Source organism: Camponotus vicinus, unplaced genomic scaffold (genome assembly GCF_025532165.1).
Source record: "Camponotus vicinus isolate PSW18456_S1 unplaced genomic scaffold, iyCamVici1.0 SCAF_10, whole genome shotgun sequence".
Classification (NCBI taxonomy): Eukaryota; Metazoa; Arthropoda; class Insecta; order Hymenoptera; family Formicidae; genus Camponotus; species Camponotus vicinus.
The window spans coordinates 6,187,338-6,208,201 of NW_028141946.1; the positions used below are offsets into that span (position 1 = coordinate 6,187,338).

At 34.3% G+C, this 20,864-nt stretch overlaps 2 protein-coding genes and 2 long non-coding RNA genes across 8 annotated transcripts; 3 read left to right on the forward strand and 1 right to left on the reverse strand.

Annotated features, from left to right (window-relative positions):
• The first annotated feature begins 4,092 nt into the window (after positions 1-4,092).
• LOC145960567 (uncharacterized) lies at positions 4,093-7,269 on the forward strand. The gene is made up of 4 exons (XR_014435406.1): positions 4,093-4,731; positions 5,540-5,734; positions 6,103-6,888; positions 6,956-7,269. It is a non-coding gene; the product is annotated as an uncharacterized LOC145960567 (long non-coding RNA).
• Positions 7,270-9,652: 2,383 nt separating this feature from the next.
• On the forward strand, positions 9,653-14,468 carry Pka-c3 (Protein kinase, cAMP-dependent, catalytic subunit 3). 2 transcript variants are annotated; one of them, XM_083080126.1, is made up of 6 exons: positions 9,653-10,091; positions 10,669-10,927; positions 12,328-12,490; positions 12,866-13,129; positions 13,533-13,863; positions 14,035-14,468. In XM_083080126.1, the coding sequence occupies exons 2-6, from the start codon at positions 10,837-10,839 to the stop codon at positions 14,179-14,181; spliced, it is 996 nt and encodes a 331-aa protein (XP_082936252.1). In that variant the 5' UTR covers positions 9,653-10,091; positions 10,669-10,836; the 3' UTR covers positions 14,182-14,468. The 2 variants fall into 2 exon arrangements, with proteins under 2 accessions (XP_082936252.1, XP_082936253.1); XM_083080127.1 differs by having other exon boundaries at positions 9,653-9,936.
• Positions 14,469-14,673: 205 nt separating this feature from the next.
• Positions 14,674-19,057, forward strand: LOC145960568 (sodium channel protein Nach). Of its 4 annotated transcripts, none has more exons than XM_083080129.1 (9): positions 14,674-15,193; positions 15,335-15,551; positions 15,679-15,936; positions 16,011-16,158; positions 16,408-16,485; positions 16,618-16,842; positions 16,920-17,104; positions 17,208-17,529; positions 17,663-19,057. In XM_083080129.1, the coding sequence occupies exons 1-8, from the start codon at positions 14,911-14,913 to the stop codon at positions 17,488-17,490; spliced, it is 1,677 nt and encodes a 558-aa protein (XP_082936255.1). In that variant the 5' UTR covers positions 14,674-14,910; the 3' UTR covers positions 17,491-17,529; positions 17,663-19,057. The 4 variants fall into 4 exon arrangements, with proteins under 4 accessions (XP_082936255.1, XP_082936256.1, XP_082936254.1 ...); XM_083080130.1 differs by having other exon boundaries at positions 17,208-17,311; positions 17,375-19,057; XM_083080128.1 differs by having other exon boundaries at positions 17,208-19,057.
• On the reverse strand, positions 18,694-20,403 carry LOC145960574 (uncharacterized). Its single transcript, XR_014435407.1, has 3 exons — positions 20,249-20,403; positions 19,795-19,949; positions 18,694-19,295 (listed from the first exon to the last, which is right to left on the reverse strand). It is a non-coding gene; the product is annotated as an uncharacterized LOC145960574 (long non-coding RNA).
• Between the last annotated feature and the right edge of the window lie 461 nt (positions 20,404-20,864).

Consider the following 20,864-nt stretch of genomic DNA (forward strand, 5'->3'; position numbering starts at 1 on the left):
GGTACGAAAAACATCGACTCGCTGAGAAATCGCGCAATAAGAACGGAAGCATCATCGGAGCAGAAGAATGATGCCGAGCGACAAGCGTTTATAAGTTTCTTCCTACATGTATGATGACGTAAATCCAAAATTATCATCTTCCGCTATGATAAAGCGAATCCTTGGTGTTTCGCGTAAGTGAACGTCGCTTTGCCTCCGCGCGATACGAATTACAAATGGCTTTCTAAGTATCAAATGTAGCGTAATACTTAAGAGACTCTAGGCGAATAATCCCGCGAGGTTCTGTCGTAATACAAGAGGAACGTGATCGTTGCCAGATCGTTGGAAATTACGTAACTTTATATGCAGTATGAGAACACGCGTATCGGATAAAATTGTAAACGCGAGTTTTCTGGCCTTTAGTCTGTCGCCTATATCACTTTTTTAAATATGCAAATGTGGCGCACGTGCTGCAATTCATCGACTCGCTCGCCGTAATATTGTTTCTAACGGCGAAAGTCTCCATATGATTTAATAAGATTTCGAAAGTTATGGAGTGAAGTGTCGGGGCCGTTGTCCCGGGACTCGTTTGGTATTTTATTGTTTTCACAGACTCATCCCTCTTCTCTCCCACTACCAATTATCCTCTTCTCCTTGATTCATTTATTTTCTCATCCTAGATATCATTGCGTCACCGTGAAATCCTTTCGTCACGGTACCAAGGTGCTACTCTCTAATCCGAGAAGACACTTTTTATTCGCTCAAATTGTATCATGTTTTTTCCCCCGCAACTTGAGTAACAATACTTACTGCGCCTCGCGTAGATTCAAATATAAATCGCTCATTTATATCTTAAACATATCTTAAGTATGCTTTGAACACGTTGATAAAATATTCTAATATTTTGATCGAGAAAAAAGTTTGGAAAATGCATTCCTAGGGAGAGAAAAAGAGATTCCTCTCTTAATTATTCGTTTTATGGAATATGCATTATATTAACGCATTTATTAATATTATTTTACCATTGGTATTAATTATTACACAACGAATGTGAATTAATAAGATAGTTTAAGAATGATGGTCTCACGAATTTGACCGCCCATGTAATATCTCCTTTAATCACGTGCCTTCGATACAGACTCATCATCGTGCGTCGATCGAAACACGGAAGAGCAATCAGGATCGCGCGGCAAATTGTAGCACGGATCAAAGACGGAGGAAAGACGAAGAGAAGCGGACATTCCAACGAGAAGAGAAGTCGAGGTCACACAGAACCTGTTCGAAGAGTTACGAGATCGCGAAACGGGGGCTTAAACACGTCCAAGACACGCGTTCGCGCGCATTTTCGCAATCATTGCATATCTTGATTTATACAAATCAATGGGCACTGTCGGTCTGACAATACAATTGCTGCGTCTCAATTTGCAAGGCAATACAAATTTTACGTCTGATATAATCTCACAAGTTTGCATTTATCAAAGAAAAAATCTATATCTTGTTAACGTATCTTGATTGTAGCAGGAATAATATTTTCATAAAGAGTTTCTATTTTTGTGTTGTAAATATTAAAGAAATTAAATAATAGTATTAATTTGTATTTATTTTAATAGTATTAATATTTTATTATTTACTATTTTGCATTATATATATATATATGCGTAACAGTATTTATTATTCGAATACAATTTATATGATTAAACGTATTCATAAGCTGTTTTACAGTAAGAACTCGCACACACAAAATATTCTATATAAATAACTTATTTTTTAACGACTGCAGTTTTGTCAAGTACCAGAATTATCAGATTGTGCTAGAAAATATATATTTTTCGTCTAAAATGAGAAGAAGAATGAAACACTAACTTCAACTAATATACTTTATGTTCCTCTTTACAACTTGAAGATTCGATAAGATCTCTCAATGAGGTTACACGAGTCGCTAAACGGAGGAGTGCAGTCAGATTATTTTTAAAATACACAATTGTTATGTAGTGTATTTAACCGTGACGTATTAAAAGGCTTCTGCAAGCGGCCATCATTTCCGTAGCGCGTTTCTCGATGTTCGAATAAACCGTGAGAACCAGAATGATGGCATGACCGGAAGAATGGCTTGAGAACAGAGAGACTTGCAGATAGTCGACGAAGAATCGCAACTATATACACGGCGCACTGAGAAGATTCGAATCGTGAGAACCAGACGGGAAAACTTGAAGAAACGCGTGTTATACTCCCTCGTATATATATATATATATATATTGGCTTTCTCATTTCATAAATAAATTATTTCGTCGCGTTACACGTAAAATTGATTTCGGCGCGTAAATTTCATTTCGATCATTTTCGACGGTCGCGGATCAATTTTATCTTAATTGGTATGAAGCGAATGAAATTAAACCGCATCCGTAACCGTTTGACTGTATTACTCATTGGAGAGGCAAAAAAGGAATCTCAGCACGAAAGAACGATAGCTAACATGTTTTTTGGATTTTTTGGTTTTTTTTTTTTTCTTTCGATCATTAGTAAAATTGATTATATTATATCGCGAAGTAAAAAATGTTGTATCAAAAATATACTCTTAACTACAGAACATTTGAAATTAGTTTCGACTAATAAAAATTTTCATCAAGGAAGAATCAACTTTAAGTATATTAATAAACCTTTAACTAGAGGATGCTACGTAATTTCTGATATAATGATGAGAAATAACTAGAAAAGACAATAAAGAGAGAAAGAGAGAAAAAGAGAGAAAGAGATAGATTACATACTTCAGATTACAGCCTAGGAAAAAACGAAGAGGACAGGAGGCATATTCCAACATGGAGAACCCGACAGCACGGCGCTGATCGAACCTAAAGAGAATTGGTGGGAATGATTGTGTGGGTGAGGGCGAGCAAATCGAGAAGCAGAGAAGTAGGAGAAGAAGAGAAGTAGAGAAAGAAAGACAGACTTAAGACAAGAGTTTGAAGGACGAGCGTGGAGAACACCTGGAGAACAAATCATAACGCGCTCCGCGAGATCTAGCAGACACGGCTTCCGGGAAGAGTCATCGATCCATGACGGAAGAACAAGAAGGGGGAAAGGAGCAATCGACAAACTATGAACTCCAAGGATTCCACTTTATCGTTTCCTCCGACTATGTTTTCTCGTTTTCGAGTTCTGTTTTGCTTCACGAAGACAAATCAAATTGATTCCAGGATCCTTTATTTGTGATTCGAAATTTTTCAAAGTAAATCTTAACTATTGGACTATTAATATCAAGATTCATTTGCGTTGTCATAATTGTATTTCGTGAGATTAATAATTCATTCTATATCACTTCGTTATAATCGTTCAACCTTCAATCGTTCAATCTTTATTATGCCGCTACATTTTTTCACCTTGATTTATTCTGGACTTAGCTTTCAATGCGACATCGAATCGACAATAGCTGTGCGATAGAGGACAGCTCTCAATATTTAGAAAATATAATAGGTCTCGCAAAGAAGTTTCAATGGTACAAACGACTTTTATCGATCGTGAGCATCTAGAGAATCTTGCAACATGGCGTTTCTCTCAGATGTTACTGATGTATCGATCATTAGAAGATGATCGATATAAATTCAAATTTTTTTGGTCAAAAGTTTCAATAGAAAGACACACTCGAGACGGAAAATTCCTCAATTTTTCTGGCTTGTCTATTGGCTTGGATTCTGTAAATGGCACTGGAAGAATTCACGGGGAATTTTAAGCAACAAGCCCGTGGAGCTCCCGTGTCATACACAGCGTCCGGCTTCACGGCGCGATAAGCCCAGAAAATCATTTTCTTCTGCACACTTCGTGGCACTAAAACATCCACCGACGCTCGCTATCGGTTTATAAACATCAAACACGTATGTATTGGAGAAACTCATACGTGGGTCGAACAACTCGTTCGAATGTTGTTCGCTCCATGTATCAATCACACGAGAGGCAAGAATATCTCATTTCTTACAAATTATTATAATTATAATCCTATAGATTCTTATAAGTCATTTCGAAGTAAATTTCCACGATAATCACTAATATTATTATTAATTAGTTAATAATTAGACTTAGCAAAAAATTACTCCTTTGCAACATAAATTGCAAAATATTAAATATAATAATCTGTTCAAGTTTTAATCTTTGAGAGATGCAACTTGTGTCCCAAGTCTCTATTTTTAAAATTCTAATTTAAAATTTTGTATTCTTGTTTTTGAGAAATAATCAACATTCAGACGTGATAAATTGACCAAACTAAGACTTTTTGTAATTCAATTATTACGACCAGCAGTTCGCGCGTCCCTATTTCCTTTATTTTTCACGAGTCGCGGAAGCGCCGTTCGTACACGTGGCAAGCAACCGCTTGGCAACGAGCAACGACCTCCTCCTGTGCAAGAACGTACCGCAAAGCGTCGCGGATGATAGTCACGGAGAAGCGCATTTGTCGAGCAAAATGCTTATAGCGGCGACGACGACGACGACGAGACAAAGAGAGAAGCGTAACGGAGGGAAGACAGAACCAACCGGAAACGGACAGGCAAGAAGAAGAAAATGTCCGGTGAAAAAAAAAGGCCGCGTCAAGGTCCTCAGACAGATTCGCGACGCGGCTTAAGTCATGTCACACACCACCTGTCGCGCGACTAAGGCAAGTCAATGCGCACACTCTTCGTCATTTCTTGCGGAAAAAGCAACGACAGCTCTATGGAAGTTTCTTCGCGCCTATGCTCGTGCGGAATTTCGATCGAGAATAAGGTAATATATACGTAAAGAAATTTTGTATAAAATTTCGAGTTACTCCGTCACGTTGTAAAATTGCTTGCACATGATTTATGATTAACTTATCAAATGTATTCTTCCTTTTCCATGTTCTATAATTTTGATTTTTATATTTTTGATTTTCTACAAATTTGATTTTTATAATTATTATATTTTCCTTAGAGAAAGTATATTAAGTCAGTTTATAAGCGCAGAAAGAGAAAAGTACACGATATATGCTCTAAATAGTATCCGGGTAAGGATAACCGGTAAGTTTCGCACTGATTCTCGAAATAATCATCAAAAAATAATACGCAGGGGATGTAATCTTGAATCGTAGATAAGCACGAAATAGAGTCGGTAGATTCGAATCGTAATACCGGCATTTGATTACCTGTTGCGTCACACCTGTTGCTGCACGTACGCGCGCCACGTGACGATAGTGGCCGTGAAAAGATTTTCTCGATTGTCTCCGTGTCGCTTTGTACGGTATCACGGTGCGTCTGCCATGCTTACGAAAATATCGGTAACCATGTTTTATCAACCACTTTTTAAAAGTTATTTTCTCCTCAAGTGTATCTGCAAACGTGTACTATACTTATGAATTAACCGAGAAATAAATTTTAAAAAATGTTAGAGAAAATTCTTAACATATATTATATAAAGGAAATTGAAATAAGCATAAGACAAAGAAATTAATCTAATATCTTTTTGATTTTAAACAATACAGGAAATAAGTACGCACGCAATGTTCTAAGCTCGACTTATGCAACTGGACGTGAAGTTTCAATTCGTATGTTTCCAGCTGGAGAAATGAATATTTTCGATCTTTGCTGTCGATAAAACACCTCGTAGTTCGATCGTGCTCACGTCCTCCCAGGAATCTCTCTCGATCTCATTGTTCGTGGGCAGCAGGCCAGAAAGCGGCGCTTCCGGTTTCAGGTTGAGTTGCACGACGATCAGACGAACGGACAGGCCTGGCTGCATCCTGACTCGCCAGGTAAGCACCTGTGCCATGTTGAGCGTGATATAAACGGGCTGGAAAGAAAAACACGTAACGTCTCATTTCTGCGTTAAATCTTTCGGTCGTTCACATTTTTCCATGTTGGGGTCTATAGCGCATTCTTCTATAAATAAAGAAGTTGTTAAGATATTTTCATCCGATTGTACTTCTTTATATCGCGAAAACTTCGTAGTTATTCATTCATAATTCATAACGATGCGAGAGATTTCACCGGAATTAATGTATAATTAATGCAGCATGTGTAATTAACAATGAACGATAAAATTCTGAAACATTGGATCCTTGCATGAAGAAACGAAGCGTGACCTGTGCGTGCACATAACAGCGTTATTACTTTTTTTTAGCACCCCTGCGTGATACTCGCGGAAAATTGTCGTAGCAACGGGAAGCGGATAAGTCGACGCGCGGAACCGGAAGTCGCCGTGGGATCGCTTGTAGAAGCTTGAAAACACGGAGCGAAACCTTCATGCTCCCTGGGAACCTCCGATTAGCTACACGCACGTGTATATTTTTCGCCTGTCTCTCTTTTGCGTATGTGTGTGCGTGTCTATAAGCAGTCATCACGACATACACGTACACAAACGTTCGTGCCTGAGATAGCTCGCGACACGAACTTTAGATAAACGTAGCAAACATAAATCTTGTTTTTTTAATAAAAATTTCTTCAATTGTGCGCAAATAAAAAATAATACTATTCATCAAATCTATTGAAAATCGTCTTGTAATTCTGGACAAATAACTTGGGAATGAAAATTGCTCGAATCATTATATCATATTTCACATTACATATACGGTTAATAAGAAATTTATCCGTATATATGTAGATGCACACTTAAGCATCGTATATACTAGTACAAGGTAGGTCGATGACTCATGCTAATCATTGTTAGGCTGTGGAAAATGTCGGCTTCGTAACTATCGAGAAAAGCATGAAGCAGACACGAAGCATGCCTACAAACCTCTTCGTTTCTATAGTCTTTATTATCGTAGCTTCAAAGGAAGAAAATAATGAAGTTGTCGGAGATGTCAAACCTAACGAAGCACATTAATCAATGACACAGCGGATGCAACGTTTAGAAAATTGGACGCTTGAACGTACAAGTTTGGCAAAGATAGAAGGATTAACAATGGTACAGCAATGAGGCAATTTTGCGGTAACGTATTCTTGAACGACGTGTCTATTCTTTTGATTTCTAGATACCCACACGAATTGATCTACATCCAGAAATCGTGGGCGATGCTGACATCATGCTGACCAACGACTTCCTAGACTCGCTGTCCTTGAAAGATAGATACAGACATTTTTGCAGTTTGACATCGTCATGCAAACGTTTTGTCTCAAACAAGAAGAAACGTGATGTTCATAACATGAGAACCATTATTATCTATGTGTACCAATAAGGCAATTAGTAAATGAATCCAAGAATCAGACTGATAAATTTTTTGAAAAAGCAAGAAGGGACAAAGCGTCTCTGATCCTAGTTCATTACATTGACAAATTTTATAAAGTTTATTTTACTACAAATTATTTTAAAACAAAATAAGATATTTTTTATAGAAACAGAATGAAATGTGAGAACTTTAATAGATGAAACAAATTGTGGAAATTTTAGATATGTTTCTTCACGGTTAGTTGTCTTTAAAAAGGTAAATAGAAGTTTGAAAAATAAACTTTTATATTTTTCAGCATAAACTTTTAATGTAAATTTTCGAAAAGTAAACTTTTATATCTATTACGATCAGGGAATTAGATCTGTAGTAAAAATATTGACAACTATTTGTCTCTGATAATGTATATTGATTATGCATGTTGTTTTCACGGTTGTTTTACTGACCATCAATCTTCGATCATGGTCATCGCGAATGCTAATATTGACTTTGAATTAAAATCAGAACTTTGCAACAAATATATCGATTGTGACGATAGTTTTGAAGCCTCATTCGCATCTGTAAAGTGACGTTAAAAGCATCCGTCTGGCAAAACTCGTAAACATAAAACACATTTGTTTCTTGAGTTAGCGTAAACATTACTACTAACTGATATATGGCAGCAGTCATTTAATACTGATGTCCTGGTCTGAGTGTTAACGATACGATTGTATAAAAAAATAGTTTGTAACCGAATATCAGTTTCTCTTTCTTAGCATCAGACACCTCTTTCGAAATGCATTTTCTGTTAAATATGTATATACTTGTATCGCTAATGTCAGTACATTTCTAGATACGTGTCATTGAGAATCATATAAATTTGTTTTTTTTTCGCACGATTTATATTTTAAAAATGTATGTAATTAGCAAAAAGATCACACATGTTTCAATAGACGGAGTTTATCTCTAAACCGATCAGCTACGTAACCATAGTCCTATTATTGCATTTCATTAAGTAATCGATGACCAAAGCATTTACATAATTCAGTACACACATTTGCTTATTCCATTCGTAAAGACACCAATCGTTGTCTCATAAACACAGGATATTTCGGAATATACTTGTACAAAGCCGGTATATATAATTATTAAGGCTTATATTCTCTCGTCTTGGCATCGAATGGTATCGCGCGATGGAGTTTCCGGGAAACTATTATTTTTAGTTTAGTCTCTGTAATTATGTACCGCGTATTATGGAACGAAACACAGCAATACAAGATCGACATGCAACGACGATTTTTCAAGTTTATCAGACAGAAAAGCGCGTTGACAAAATAATTAAATAAGTTCAATCGCGTTCTCATATTGTATGATTAAAACAGGTGTAAGCTAATAATTTATTAAGCAAGCTGACGCAATACGTAACATGCAACTCTCGTTTACAACTTTACGCTGTATTATTTTGTTACATAATAATCGCACACATGTTGACGTTAAACACAACATCATGAAACGTCAAATATCAGTTACGAAAGGATGTAGTCATGAACTCGTGACGGTAATTTACTATTACGCATCCTGACGTTTTTTCACGACCTCGAATCAATGAAATTGTTAGAGATTATGTTCGCGTTGCTTTCATTGATAATGATGTTTTTTTTTCGATATCATCAACTAACTTGCTTCAATATATTCGTGAATCGAGAATGCATAGCGATAAATATAAAAGTCGCGATTTATGAGGGCTTATTGGTAGCGGGGCCCAATAGGTGTCGTCAGTCATCGCGACGTCGAGCGTCGGTGGCAAAATGCATCTGGACGATCGCCAAATTCAAAAATAAGTCGAAATTCGAAGGAATCGCTCGATCGTCAGCAAAACCCGCTCCGACTGTTTTTCAACAGCAATGGCATATAATCGATTTACGAAACAGCACGAGGATGCTTCGGGATGTCCATGATGATTTTGATTCACAGAAGATTTTTAACTTGTCGCTATGTTTCAGTGAAATACGTTGATAAGAGATTTGTCAACTTTTTTTTTGGAGGCAGCAGTCTTTCTTTTCGATGAGTATATCGTTCAAAATTTTGAATCATAGTCATCGTTCAGTGATTCATAAAACAGCTTTTAGCATATCGGACTCATCCGCTTGGAAAAAAGGTGACACTGCGATTAATCTCGAGATTTTCAAAATAAACTTTGATAAAAACTGTCCCTGTATTTATGGAGATTGACGCAAGCGTATACTTATATTGACGTGTGCCAAGACGAGATCGACCATAATTTAGAGCCAACGATTCGTATTTTTGCATTGGCTTTATTGGCTACAGCTTTTCGCTTTTGTTTCGAAGAAATCCATATATTTCGCGTCGATCTCCGAACATCGATCACGATTTCTATAAATCTCTTCTACGTGATGCAGATGCGATGTTCAGCGAGAGCACGCGCGAAGTGGGAGCGAATAGGGGATGGGGGGTCAAAGAAAAGAGAGGGGGCAACAGAAGGATAGGATAGACAGCCTTTTGAGATCCCTCGGTGACCAGTTTAGTTCTGGTTGGCATCTGCACCGCATGTTGTGCAGGGTCCACGGATGACATAATAATCATCCTTTAGTCAAAGTTCGAGATCACTATTAAGTCCATCATTAAATCGATTGATTTGATGAATGAAAAACAACAATTCTGCTGCGATATATATACATTCGAAGCACTTGCTGCTAGAAATCGCATTGGTGTTGGTGTAGTTTTGACGTTTCTGGGAAGCATACGGTTCAATAACAGGCAATTACGCACGTGCGATACTCAACTGTTATGTATGTCAAAATTAACTAATGTGTTATTTCTGAATCATGAAAATTTCAAAGTTCAGAATTGTGCAGTGTAAAATGCATTGAAGTTAAAATCAAGAATGACGGCTTGTTTAGCGAATTTATGAAGTCTGTATCTGGGATACCTGAATAAGTGAACGGTGATTGCTGTCTCATTGTAAATACACGTGCGATATCCCTGAGCAAGAACCGCAACAACATTCACATTTGCAATTTATATTTTTCTAGAATATTTAATCGGAGAGACTCGATCTTTTTATTCATTACTCCTTCTTTCTCTTCCTTTCTATAGATAAAAGTCGCTAACAAAATCGTTTAACGATTTTACGCATTGTCGTGCATGAAAACATAGAAAGCAAACTCGTTTTCTATATTCAAACATGCGTTTTATTGCAGTACACATTTGACACTGGTAAATAATATTTATGAAAAATCGATTCACACAATTTCGTTCCGAGTGAGAGGCAGAGAGAAGGACAATCGTTGACAGGAACATCTGTCTCGACTTGCAGTCGAGCAGTACTTTAGGGGAGCACTTTTTGAAAGTAATACTGACCGCGTTAAAGAAAGATTTTTCAGGAGAGTTTAACGGAATTCAGGAAACACTTGTTACATTTCCAAAGACAATTAAAACGCCTAGTGATTTTTATTTATTTGAATTTATCTCTGCATTACATTGACAATTAACTAAAACTTCACAAACGACGTTAAGAGCAGAGGTCACGAAGAACAGATATGAGAACGAGTCGTCATCAGTACGTGGTCTAAGAATATCACAGTGTGGAACGTTGAACTGGGGTTTCCTTTCTTCTTTCCACGTGTCGAGAGAGAAATAAATTAGAAACTTTCTCTGACGACGCTCGGCTTGACAGTACTCCATAAACGATGTCAGGAGATACTACATCCGATGACGAGGGATCTCAAGAGGATCCACCGCGATACGACATTGACGATTTGGAAATGATCAAAACTATCGGTAAGTCTGAAATGTGTTATCCTAATCAAAAAGATAATTAAAAATATGCTTTCTTGTAGATACAATTGTTATAATTTTTATTTAATGGTAATTCTCACCTGTATAATATGTAAAAATATTTTAATTGCCGGAATAAATTAATCTAAATCTTTAAATGCTTTATTTTAATTTTTGAATATACTTATAAAAGATCATGCGAACTCTTATTATATAAAATTACGAATTAAAAAAATTTTTTTACTTGATAATACAAGAAATTATCGATAGGAAATTGTATAAATATAGATAACGATAAAGATACAATACAATCAAATTAATATAATTAAAAAATAATATTTTGAATCACGAGTTTAAGATAAACAAGCGAAAAGGAATAAAACGTATCGTTCTTGAAGTAAGGAAGTAGGACACACCGGAGAGTGAGAGGGTATCCAGTGTATATTTAACTGCTTGTTGAAGTCGAAATTATGTGGGAGAGTGGTCGGAAAATTGCAGATACTCGATCCATGTGTATATATGTATATATATATATGTGTGTTTGTGCGAAATTCTCTCTCTTTTTTTTAATTTTAGCCTGTATTCGTGAGATAAATTATAATGTGTGTGCGACTCTAAAAAAAGAAACTTTAATTTCTAAAATTTCTTTTTTTTTCTTTATTTTTTAAACGCCTAGTCTCCTGTATTGCACGGTCAATTTTTATTCGTGACCATTTACGCGACGTTATATCTAAATTCGTATCCGTCGCATGATTATTTAAAGCGATTACGCCATCACCGGAAGCATTTCGTCGTTGACACCTGTTCGAAGCTGTAGGTAGACGACGCGTATGTATCGTGCCGTTTTTGTTACGTGGCCAATTTCATCGCTACTCGATACAAACCGTGCTCTCTTTCAGAATAAATATATATGCGCATAAATATGCTAAATCTTGCTACAGTGTAACGGTCAATTTCGGGGTTTAATTTAGCCAGGGCTCATTTATACGCGCGCTAATTAGTCACGGTATGTTAACTAGAACAACCGAGTCACCTGCACATTCGTGAGAAAGTGCATTAAACAGAGCATACCTCGCAACATTAAGATTAAAAGAATGCCAAGAACGTTAGCAATTAACAATCACTTCAATAATCGGTTCGAGTAAATAACATTCCACAATGACAATTAAGTATAATTATTATTCGCGAAATCATGTTGTACTGCATTTCATTTATACAAACGGAGCATAATTCGTTAATGAATAGTATCTTGCGTGAAAGAGGAGCGTGATAACATTTTATAAATTTAATTTGATAATATAAAGATTGTTATTATATAAGATTATAAGATTTTAAGATATAAATAAAGTCGCGCACACAAATCCCAATTAATAATAATCTACAAGTTTCGATACAATTTCTAGGGACAGGCACATTTGGCAGAGTAGTTCTTTGCAGTCACCATGGAACACCTCTCGCTCTGAAAATCCTCTCCATGGTCGACGTGATCAGGTTGAAACAAGTTGAACATGTGCGCAATGAAATTACAATTCTGAAAGAAGTTAAACATCCTTTTATTGTCAACATGTAAGTATATTATATTTGTTATTATTATTAAACACATAAAAAATACATTATTTTAAAATAATCTGTAATTATTTCCTATTATTATTCAAGTATGCGATGTAATAATATCAATAAAAAAATCGATGTGTTTGTTAGTTAAGAAAAAGATTTACGCGGAGATCGTTAAAGCGTGGTCAGGACTAAAAAGAGTGTACAAATGTTACATATAAATGCTGATTGACTAGTTTATACCGCATCGCGATTAAACAGTTGGATAGAGGCGAGAGAAATCGATGCGTTCTCGCGAGGGAAAATGCTTTTTCAATCAGAAGAGCGAAAGTTGAGATTTTGCTCGCGTAACAATCTAGCTTGTTTTCAAATCTATCGTCTTTTCAGGCTATGGAGTGGCAGAGATGAAGCCAGGGTATACATGTTACTGGAATTTGTTGCCGGCGGAGAACTTTTTTCTTACCTAAGAGCGGCCGGAAGGTTCGCCGGACCTACAAGCTGTTTCTATGCGGCCGAATTAGTTTGTGCTTTAGAATATCTACACAGTAAACACATAGTTTACAGGGACCTCAAGCCTGAGAATCTTCTTCTAGATAGTCAAGGCCATCTGAAAATCACTGATTTTGGCTTTTCGAAAAAACTTACAGATAGGTGGGTCGATTAAAAGAAGAATACTTTAGAAAAATAAATTATTTGTTGATAAAATTTCCTTTAAATTAAAATTGTCTTTTCAGAAAAAGATAAAAATATAAAAATAAAAAAGTATTCTAAGTATTTAATATTTTATGTATATTAAAATATGTAATTTTTAATAGTTTATATATATATATATATATATATATATATATATATATTTATTTATTTATATAATATATCAAATATCCTAAAACTTGTTACGTAATATATATTTAATATTCCTTTTTTTATATTACTTTTCCTTTTAATTTCAATTCTTGTACATAAATTTTATAGTAATTAATTCTTGTATATAAAAAAATTCAAATCACATTGATAGAGACCATATGCATTTATTTTTTAACACATCTATTTTTAGGACATGGACTTTGTGTGGTACGCCAGAATATTTGGCGCCGGAAATAATTCAAAGCAAGGGACACAACAAAGCCGTAGACTGGTGGGCGTTAGGCGTTTTAATATATGAAATGTTAGCGGGGTATCCACCATTCTTTGACGATAATCCTTTTGGAATCTACGAAAAGATCCTGAGCGGTAGGATAGAATGGCCAAAACACATGGATCCTATCGCGAAAGATCTCATCAAGAAATTATTAGTCGCTGACAGAACGAAAAGATTAGGAAATATGAGGCAGGGCGCTGAAGACGTCAAAAGGCATCGATGGTTCAAATTAGTCGAGTGGCCTCTGGTAATTTTATATCAATTTAATTAATTTCATGTGATGCAATACAAAATTAAATAAAAGATAGAAATGAAAAATTTAATATTTAATCTTATTAATATTTAATTTAGTCTTATCGCGCGCATATACATGCGTCTATATCCTGTAAATTGTTAAACCATCGATCCATGTTCATAGGTACCGCAAAGAGCCTTGACACCTCCGATAAGGCCACGTGTGAAAACGCCAGGTGATGCAAGCTGTTTCGACGATTATCCTGAAACCGACTGGCGTTCCCAACCACCTTTACCACCAGATCAATTGGCTCTTTTTCAAGATTTTTGACAATAATAAGATAATATCATTAAATTACAATATTTTGCACACAAATTCATCAAGGCACTATGTGCGTTAGATAGAAGAATTCACTCTGCGGTATAGAACAAACGTGATCAAATAATTCGATGTTACATGATATATATTTGATAATGAATTTTCTATTCTGTATATATGACTTTTTATATTTGGTTGTTGCTTATTTATTTGTATGTGTGTGTGTTCTCTAGATTAGTCATTCCGTTTCATTGTTTTCGTGAAATTCTGTAAATAAAAATGGAAAAGTATTTTTTTGACGAATTTGTATATTTTATATAATTCTCTTATCAAATAATTTAAAAATTACAAGTTAGTTTATGTTGCTGTGTATATTATATTGCGTTCTAAATTTTTTAAATAAAATCGATTTATACTTTCACTGATCATCAGAAAATAAAACCACTCAAGACATATACTGTTTTTTAGCTGGTAATAAAATATAATAGTTTTTTATCGATTTGATTAATATTGCAAAGTATAAAAAATGTAAAGTGAATCTTGACATGCGACATTTGCATATTTGATTACAACAATATAGCTTTCTACGAGCGATAAAATCAACATGATTCTCAAGTCAAACAACAGTATAAAGTAATTTACCGTAGAAAAAACATTGTCGATACATTAAGCGAAGCATTCTGCGACAGTCATCATCGGGAGAATATTAAGAAGAAAGCGTTCTAGTGTGTCTGCGTCACGATGTTAAACATTTCCCGAGAAAAAAGGCATGCAGTGAACAGAATTATAGTGGATCAAATAGAAATCTCGAAGAGGATAGACAATAAATCACTCAAGCGCAAAAACATCGAATCGTATGGCGATCAAATAACAGGAAGTACAAAACAAATTGCTCGTCACTTTCTGCAAGAATATCTATATGAAAGTTCGCTGCACGGCGTGAAATATCTCGGCAAGTTACGAATAAAATCCACTACCCTCGGGAAGCTTTTCTGGACTTTTATCATGATCAGCAGTTTAGCGTGTGAGTAACAAATATATGCTTTACATGTAAAGATTTAATATGTTTGCACTATAAAATATTCTATACTTTAATTATAAGTGTGCAATAATACATTTAATGTGTATTAAGATTTATCCAATATAAGCGATTTCTTTCTCTTAGTTGTAATTTGGATGTTTCGGAAAACCTGGGTACGTTACAGTAGTAATCCAACTCGCACTGTCATTGAATCATATCACGCCCCAATAGCTCTAATTCCTTTCCCAGCTATTACTGTTTGTCCATTAGTATTTCCATTAAGTGCAAGGCGGGAAAAAGTATTGCGAAGTTTGCAGTTACCACCCAATATGAGTAACAAAAGGGCAGAGTTCCTAATCAAGTATGCATTTTTCATTAATAATGTAAATAATTTATACAAAAGCAAATAACATTAATTCTTGAAAAAAAAACATCTTTGATAATATATAAACTCTTATAATTAATGACAAATTTTTATGTTTTCTCAGATATGGGCCAGCATTTGCAAATGAATATGTACTTGGCAATAGGGAGTACATAAACGATTTGGAAGCACTGTTCAAAATAAACCGTTTAACATTGATAGATTTCTTAAAACTTTTGCGACCTTGCGAAGATTTATTTGAGCTCTGTTGGTGGGACGGTTATGAAAAAAATTGCAGTGAATTGTTCAAATTATCTTATGCTTACGCAGGTCTATGTTGTTCTTTCAATTATCTTCTCGAAGATGATATACGAACCGACAAGTAATTATGTTTATTTAATTATATTTAAATTGATATAATTGTTTCATGCAGTAGTTTTGTTTCGTTCGAATTAGGATCACGAAGGACTCCGATCTTCTCAAAACTGTGTTATTTGGACCAAGAGCCGGTCTTACGGTTGTCGTGAGACGAGGTTTGATGGGATATAGCCATGGTGGGAAAGATGAATTCGTCAAATATTCAACAAATTCCCTCGGTCTTTTGGTATAAAAAAAATTAACTATTTCATCTTTAACATTTTTAAGTATTATACAAAATAATTTTATTTTTACATATTACCAAGAAATGTATTTATAGTTACTTAAACCATTCATATAGAGATATTTGCTTTTTACATGTTTTCAATTGCATATATCCAAAATGTACATGTATTAATTATATATCGATAAATATATATATATATATATATATATATATATATATATATATATGTATATATTTTCTATAAAATAGATATACTGTCATCATCCTTTGGAATACGTCGGACCCATATATACTAGACAACTTTTGCAAGCAAGCGAAGAATTGCGGGTAATCAAATATTTTTACAAAAATATGTTTGTAAAATTTTTCCACACGACATTATAAAAAAAACGATTAAGCATTTTTTAGGATATTTCTCGTATAATATTTAACTACTTTGGGATTTTATTTTATATATAGGTTTCTATAGTTCCATTTACCAAACGAAATCTCCCCGGATATTACCGTCGAAATGATCGCGGTGAATGGACTCCGACTTGCATAGATGACAAAAATAAGTTGAAATATTTTCCTGCATATCGATATTCAAACTGTTTTACTAGTTGTTCTATCGAAGCTGTTCAAGAAATCTGTGGTTGCGTACCATATTACTATGCACCCGTAGCATATAAATATTCTTTAAGAGTAACTTGAGATTTTTTTTCAAAAAGAAATCTTTTCCAACATATGTGTAGCTTCATATTTTAATATAATGCCTGTAGATCTGCGAATGGCGCGATTTCGAATGCCTCTATAACAATACGAAACGTATACGGATCATTCATGATACCTACAAAAAAAATGTTACGTGTGAATGTCAGAATCCATGTTGGAATGTGTATTACGAAACACGAACTTCCTCGCTTTTGCTAAATGATGATGACAATTCCAATATTTTGCCGTTTTAGTAAGTTATAATTAAATAATGAAAAAATTACTTGAAATATTTTCTTTTTTTCTCTCCTTTTCTCTATACATATATATATGTGTATGTATATTATTTATTTCAGCAGAAATATTACAAATTCTCAAGCTGTTCTAAGAGTATTTTTTGGATACGACACAGTTATGGAAACGATTTCGATACCAATTGCCGATGAACTATATTTGCTAGGTAAAAATGATTGTTTCTCTATTTTAAGAACAGATTCTAAAATCTTAATTAAAATTTTTTTAGCGTCCGTGGGCGGCATATTTAGTCTTTTGCTGGGTGCCAGTTTTATAAGCGCCGTGGAAATTTTTTACTTTATCGAATTATTTTTTCGTTCTTATAAGGAAAAGAAATCGAAATAATCATCATCGACCAGGAATTTTATTAATACCCAGATTATCGTACGTAAAATAAAGAACTACATATGTAACTCCGTGTATTACGCAATTCTTTAATATATTCGATCTTATTATCATCGGAAAAATAATTGTGCGAAAAATGATTGCCACCGTCGACATACGTGTCGTCTTTCAGGACACCAGGCACACGAATACCGCATCGTCAGCATCACAAATCTGGAACGATTAGATCTATTTCGAGCGGTTACTGGAGCGCTACCGTAACATTTAAGTCCACGCCCGTGAAAAGATCTATTACGAGTGTCCTATAATCATGTCCGATGATCTCTAGAATCAAGTTGTATAGAAAATAATCCACAAATATATGGATAATGGTAACTTTTGATCCTTCTTCAGGTTTAGTCTTTGTTAAATGTGATGCATTTGTATAATGTAATGCATTTGTATAATGTGATGCACTAATTTTCGCAAAATATACCTCGTTTAGTATATATTTCATCATCACCTGTGCGCACCTATTTATTAATGTTGGCAATATTATAAGAGATATGCTCGAAATAGAAACATGTAGATATAATGGAAGTTGTGATATGTTCCGGAGAATCACAGATATGATAGATTTATGGACGTGAAAGAAATGGCATAAAAAAATAAAAGCCTGATATGTTAAAGACCAATAAATTTGATATTTAATTTCGCGAATATATGAGACATAAAAATTGTTGAATAAGACGACGTGAAAAAGAGAAGATACTTCGTGGATGGGAAGGTGGATATTTATATCGCGAAGAATATTTTAGAAGTTTCGAATAAAACAAGCAAGTAATTCGATACTCGAGTCATACGGTCTCAGGAATCTCTGTCTTATGCAATATTTGAAAGCTTTTCGTTAATGCAGCTCACGCTAATTGCTGCCCAACATTGAAATGTGTACTAATCACGTCATCTATTTTCGTAAATGCTGTCGAAAATACTGATTTAGTTCTACGTGAACATATGGTCGAACTTTGAGAGCTGGAAGCATCGACTATTTTTGGAGTAAACGCCCACGTATCTTTCGCGGGTATACCTGCCGTGTCTCTAGAACGTTCTATATTTGTTGCACTTTGCAACAAAAATTATTTTTCGTAATTATGTTTTTTAATGTCACAACTAATCAATATATAATGGTAAATTATTTCCGGAGAAAATAAACTTTAGCCGGCATTCCAAACAAAAAGATTTATTTTATGGTATCATATACTGTGATGTTATATATTAAAAATGTACTACAATAAACAGCAATTTAAAGAAACATGATGCCGTAATCAAATAAAGTAAACGAAATGGACCCGATATGAACGCACTTGAAACAATCTGATATATTTATTTTTATGAACACAGTTCAATGATGGTGTACATTTTAGCTGTAAAAATGTTAATGAAATAATAAATCATTTTAAATTCAGATAAAGTGTTCTCTTAGTCTCTAGTGATCTCTTAGAAGATATAATTATTATAATATATAAGTAATTAATTTTTATTAGATGGCCGATTTTCACGATAGAACAGCAAAAAGTACAAAATACAAGATAATAGAAGTAAGCCTTTTCAAATATTTTTGTTTTCTGATGGATATATGTTTTTAAATAATTTTCATCGTAAAAACCGGCCACTAAGCGTTCGAAAGCGATTTGCATAAAGCATTTATCTTCAGGCACCAAGAGAAAATATAGTAAGTAATGGTAAGCTTTGCGAATGAAGTGTCCATCTTGGATCCTTCGAATGCATCCGCCTTTTGACAAGCGTGTCTTCTCTGTTTTTCAGCCCTAAAATACGATACATATTACAATATATATATTATATTTAAGATATCAATTAGATGCAAGTTGAGATATTTCCTTAATTTATGTTATTAAGAATTCAATTATTATGATTATGATTAATCGATAATAAAACGTATAAAAAAAAAATGATCATAAGATGAATAGAATTGTTGTCAAATTATATACAATAAATAGTGAAATTGCACTACTGTTCGGAGATTTCAATGACTAACGTAACAAAATCTTCAATATTGTAGTCTTGTTCTATGTAATTTTTCATATGTGCATAGTAACATATTTTTAAAATTATAAATGTTTTTACAATTCTCATATAATTTTGATATATACTTATAAAGGGCATGGAAGCTTTTCTATTTCATAATACTTATATTGGAATTAAAATTATATGAAAAAAATTCAAAAAATCTAGGAATTTACTTGACACAAGTAAATAGTTTGCATATGAAATAAAATTTAAATGCATTTATTAGTGATAACTTACCATAATGAGGAATGTCTGTTGTAGTTAAAAGAATAACCCCGAGTATAATACCCAAAGTGAGATTAATAGAAGTATAAGAATGAAGTACGTCATCAAAATATTCTGCGTCTCGTGGGCCGCTTGTGGCATTTTTTGGTCGGTATAGACAGCACGCTCTATATTGTTGTATATAAAATTCATTACTTACTATATTTACTATTATTTGAAAAAATTTGTTTTAATCGATCATTTTTACGTAAGTTTATACGCCAGCAAGTTTATACGTAATAGCCAAATAAAGTAAAACAATAAATTGTTATCTTTTTTTAAATATTTTGAACCAATTTTCAGCAATTTACAATTAAATTATATATGTAACATTATAATATTTTCCACTATTTCCAGTATTTTTATTACTTTCATTGCAGGGGGGAAATTGATCGGTTTTCATTCGAGAAATAACGGCGATACTCACGAATGCTTGAATTATTACAATTTGCGAATGTTTTGAACGAGATTTTGCTATAATGCTTGGAATTTTATTTTTGATTGTAAACGTTATTATTATATATGAAAACACAAAACTGTTGACTTCGAAGTAACTCGAATTCGGAAATGCGTTCTTCGCCGTCTTACGTGTAATGATAGACTAGATCACGCGGCGCAGGATCCACGCACTCGGACCCTCTGTGATCCCGAAATTCCTCCAGGAACCATCACCAACCCCACCCGTTCATTCGCGCGTACTATGTCGCACCTTTCCATCGACCATCTTCTGCTTCAGGATTGGTAGAAAGCGAGATCCCACCATCGGCTAATATTTCCGGAGAGCACATAACGAATTCCGCTACCTCGAGTTATATTAAGGCATTGTGAATGTTGACATAACTTCCTGACAAAAATGATTTTTGATCGTCTCGCCGAATAATCGTTGAAAGTAAGATAAGTATTGACAAGTTCAAGATCATTGTGAAATTAATATGTTTCGGTCCATTAAGCATAACTAGAAATTGCAAGATGCGTCATGTTATTCTGAAACATATTCAACTCTGGGGACTGCCAAAACTGTTGCTCGCGATTAAGTTTTCACT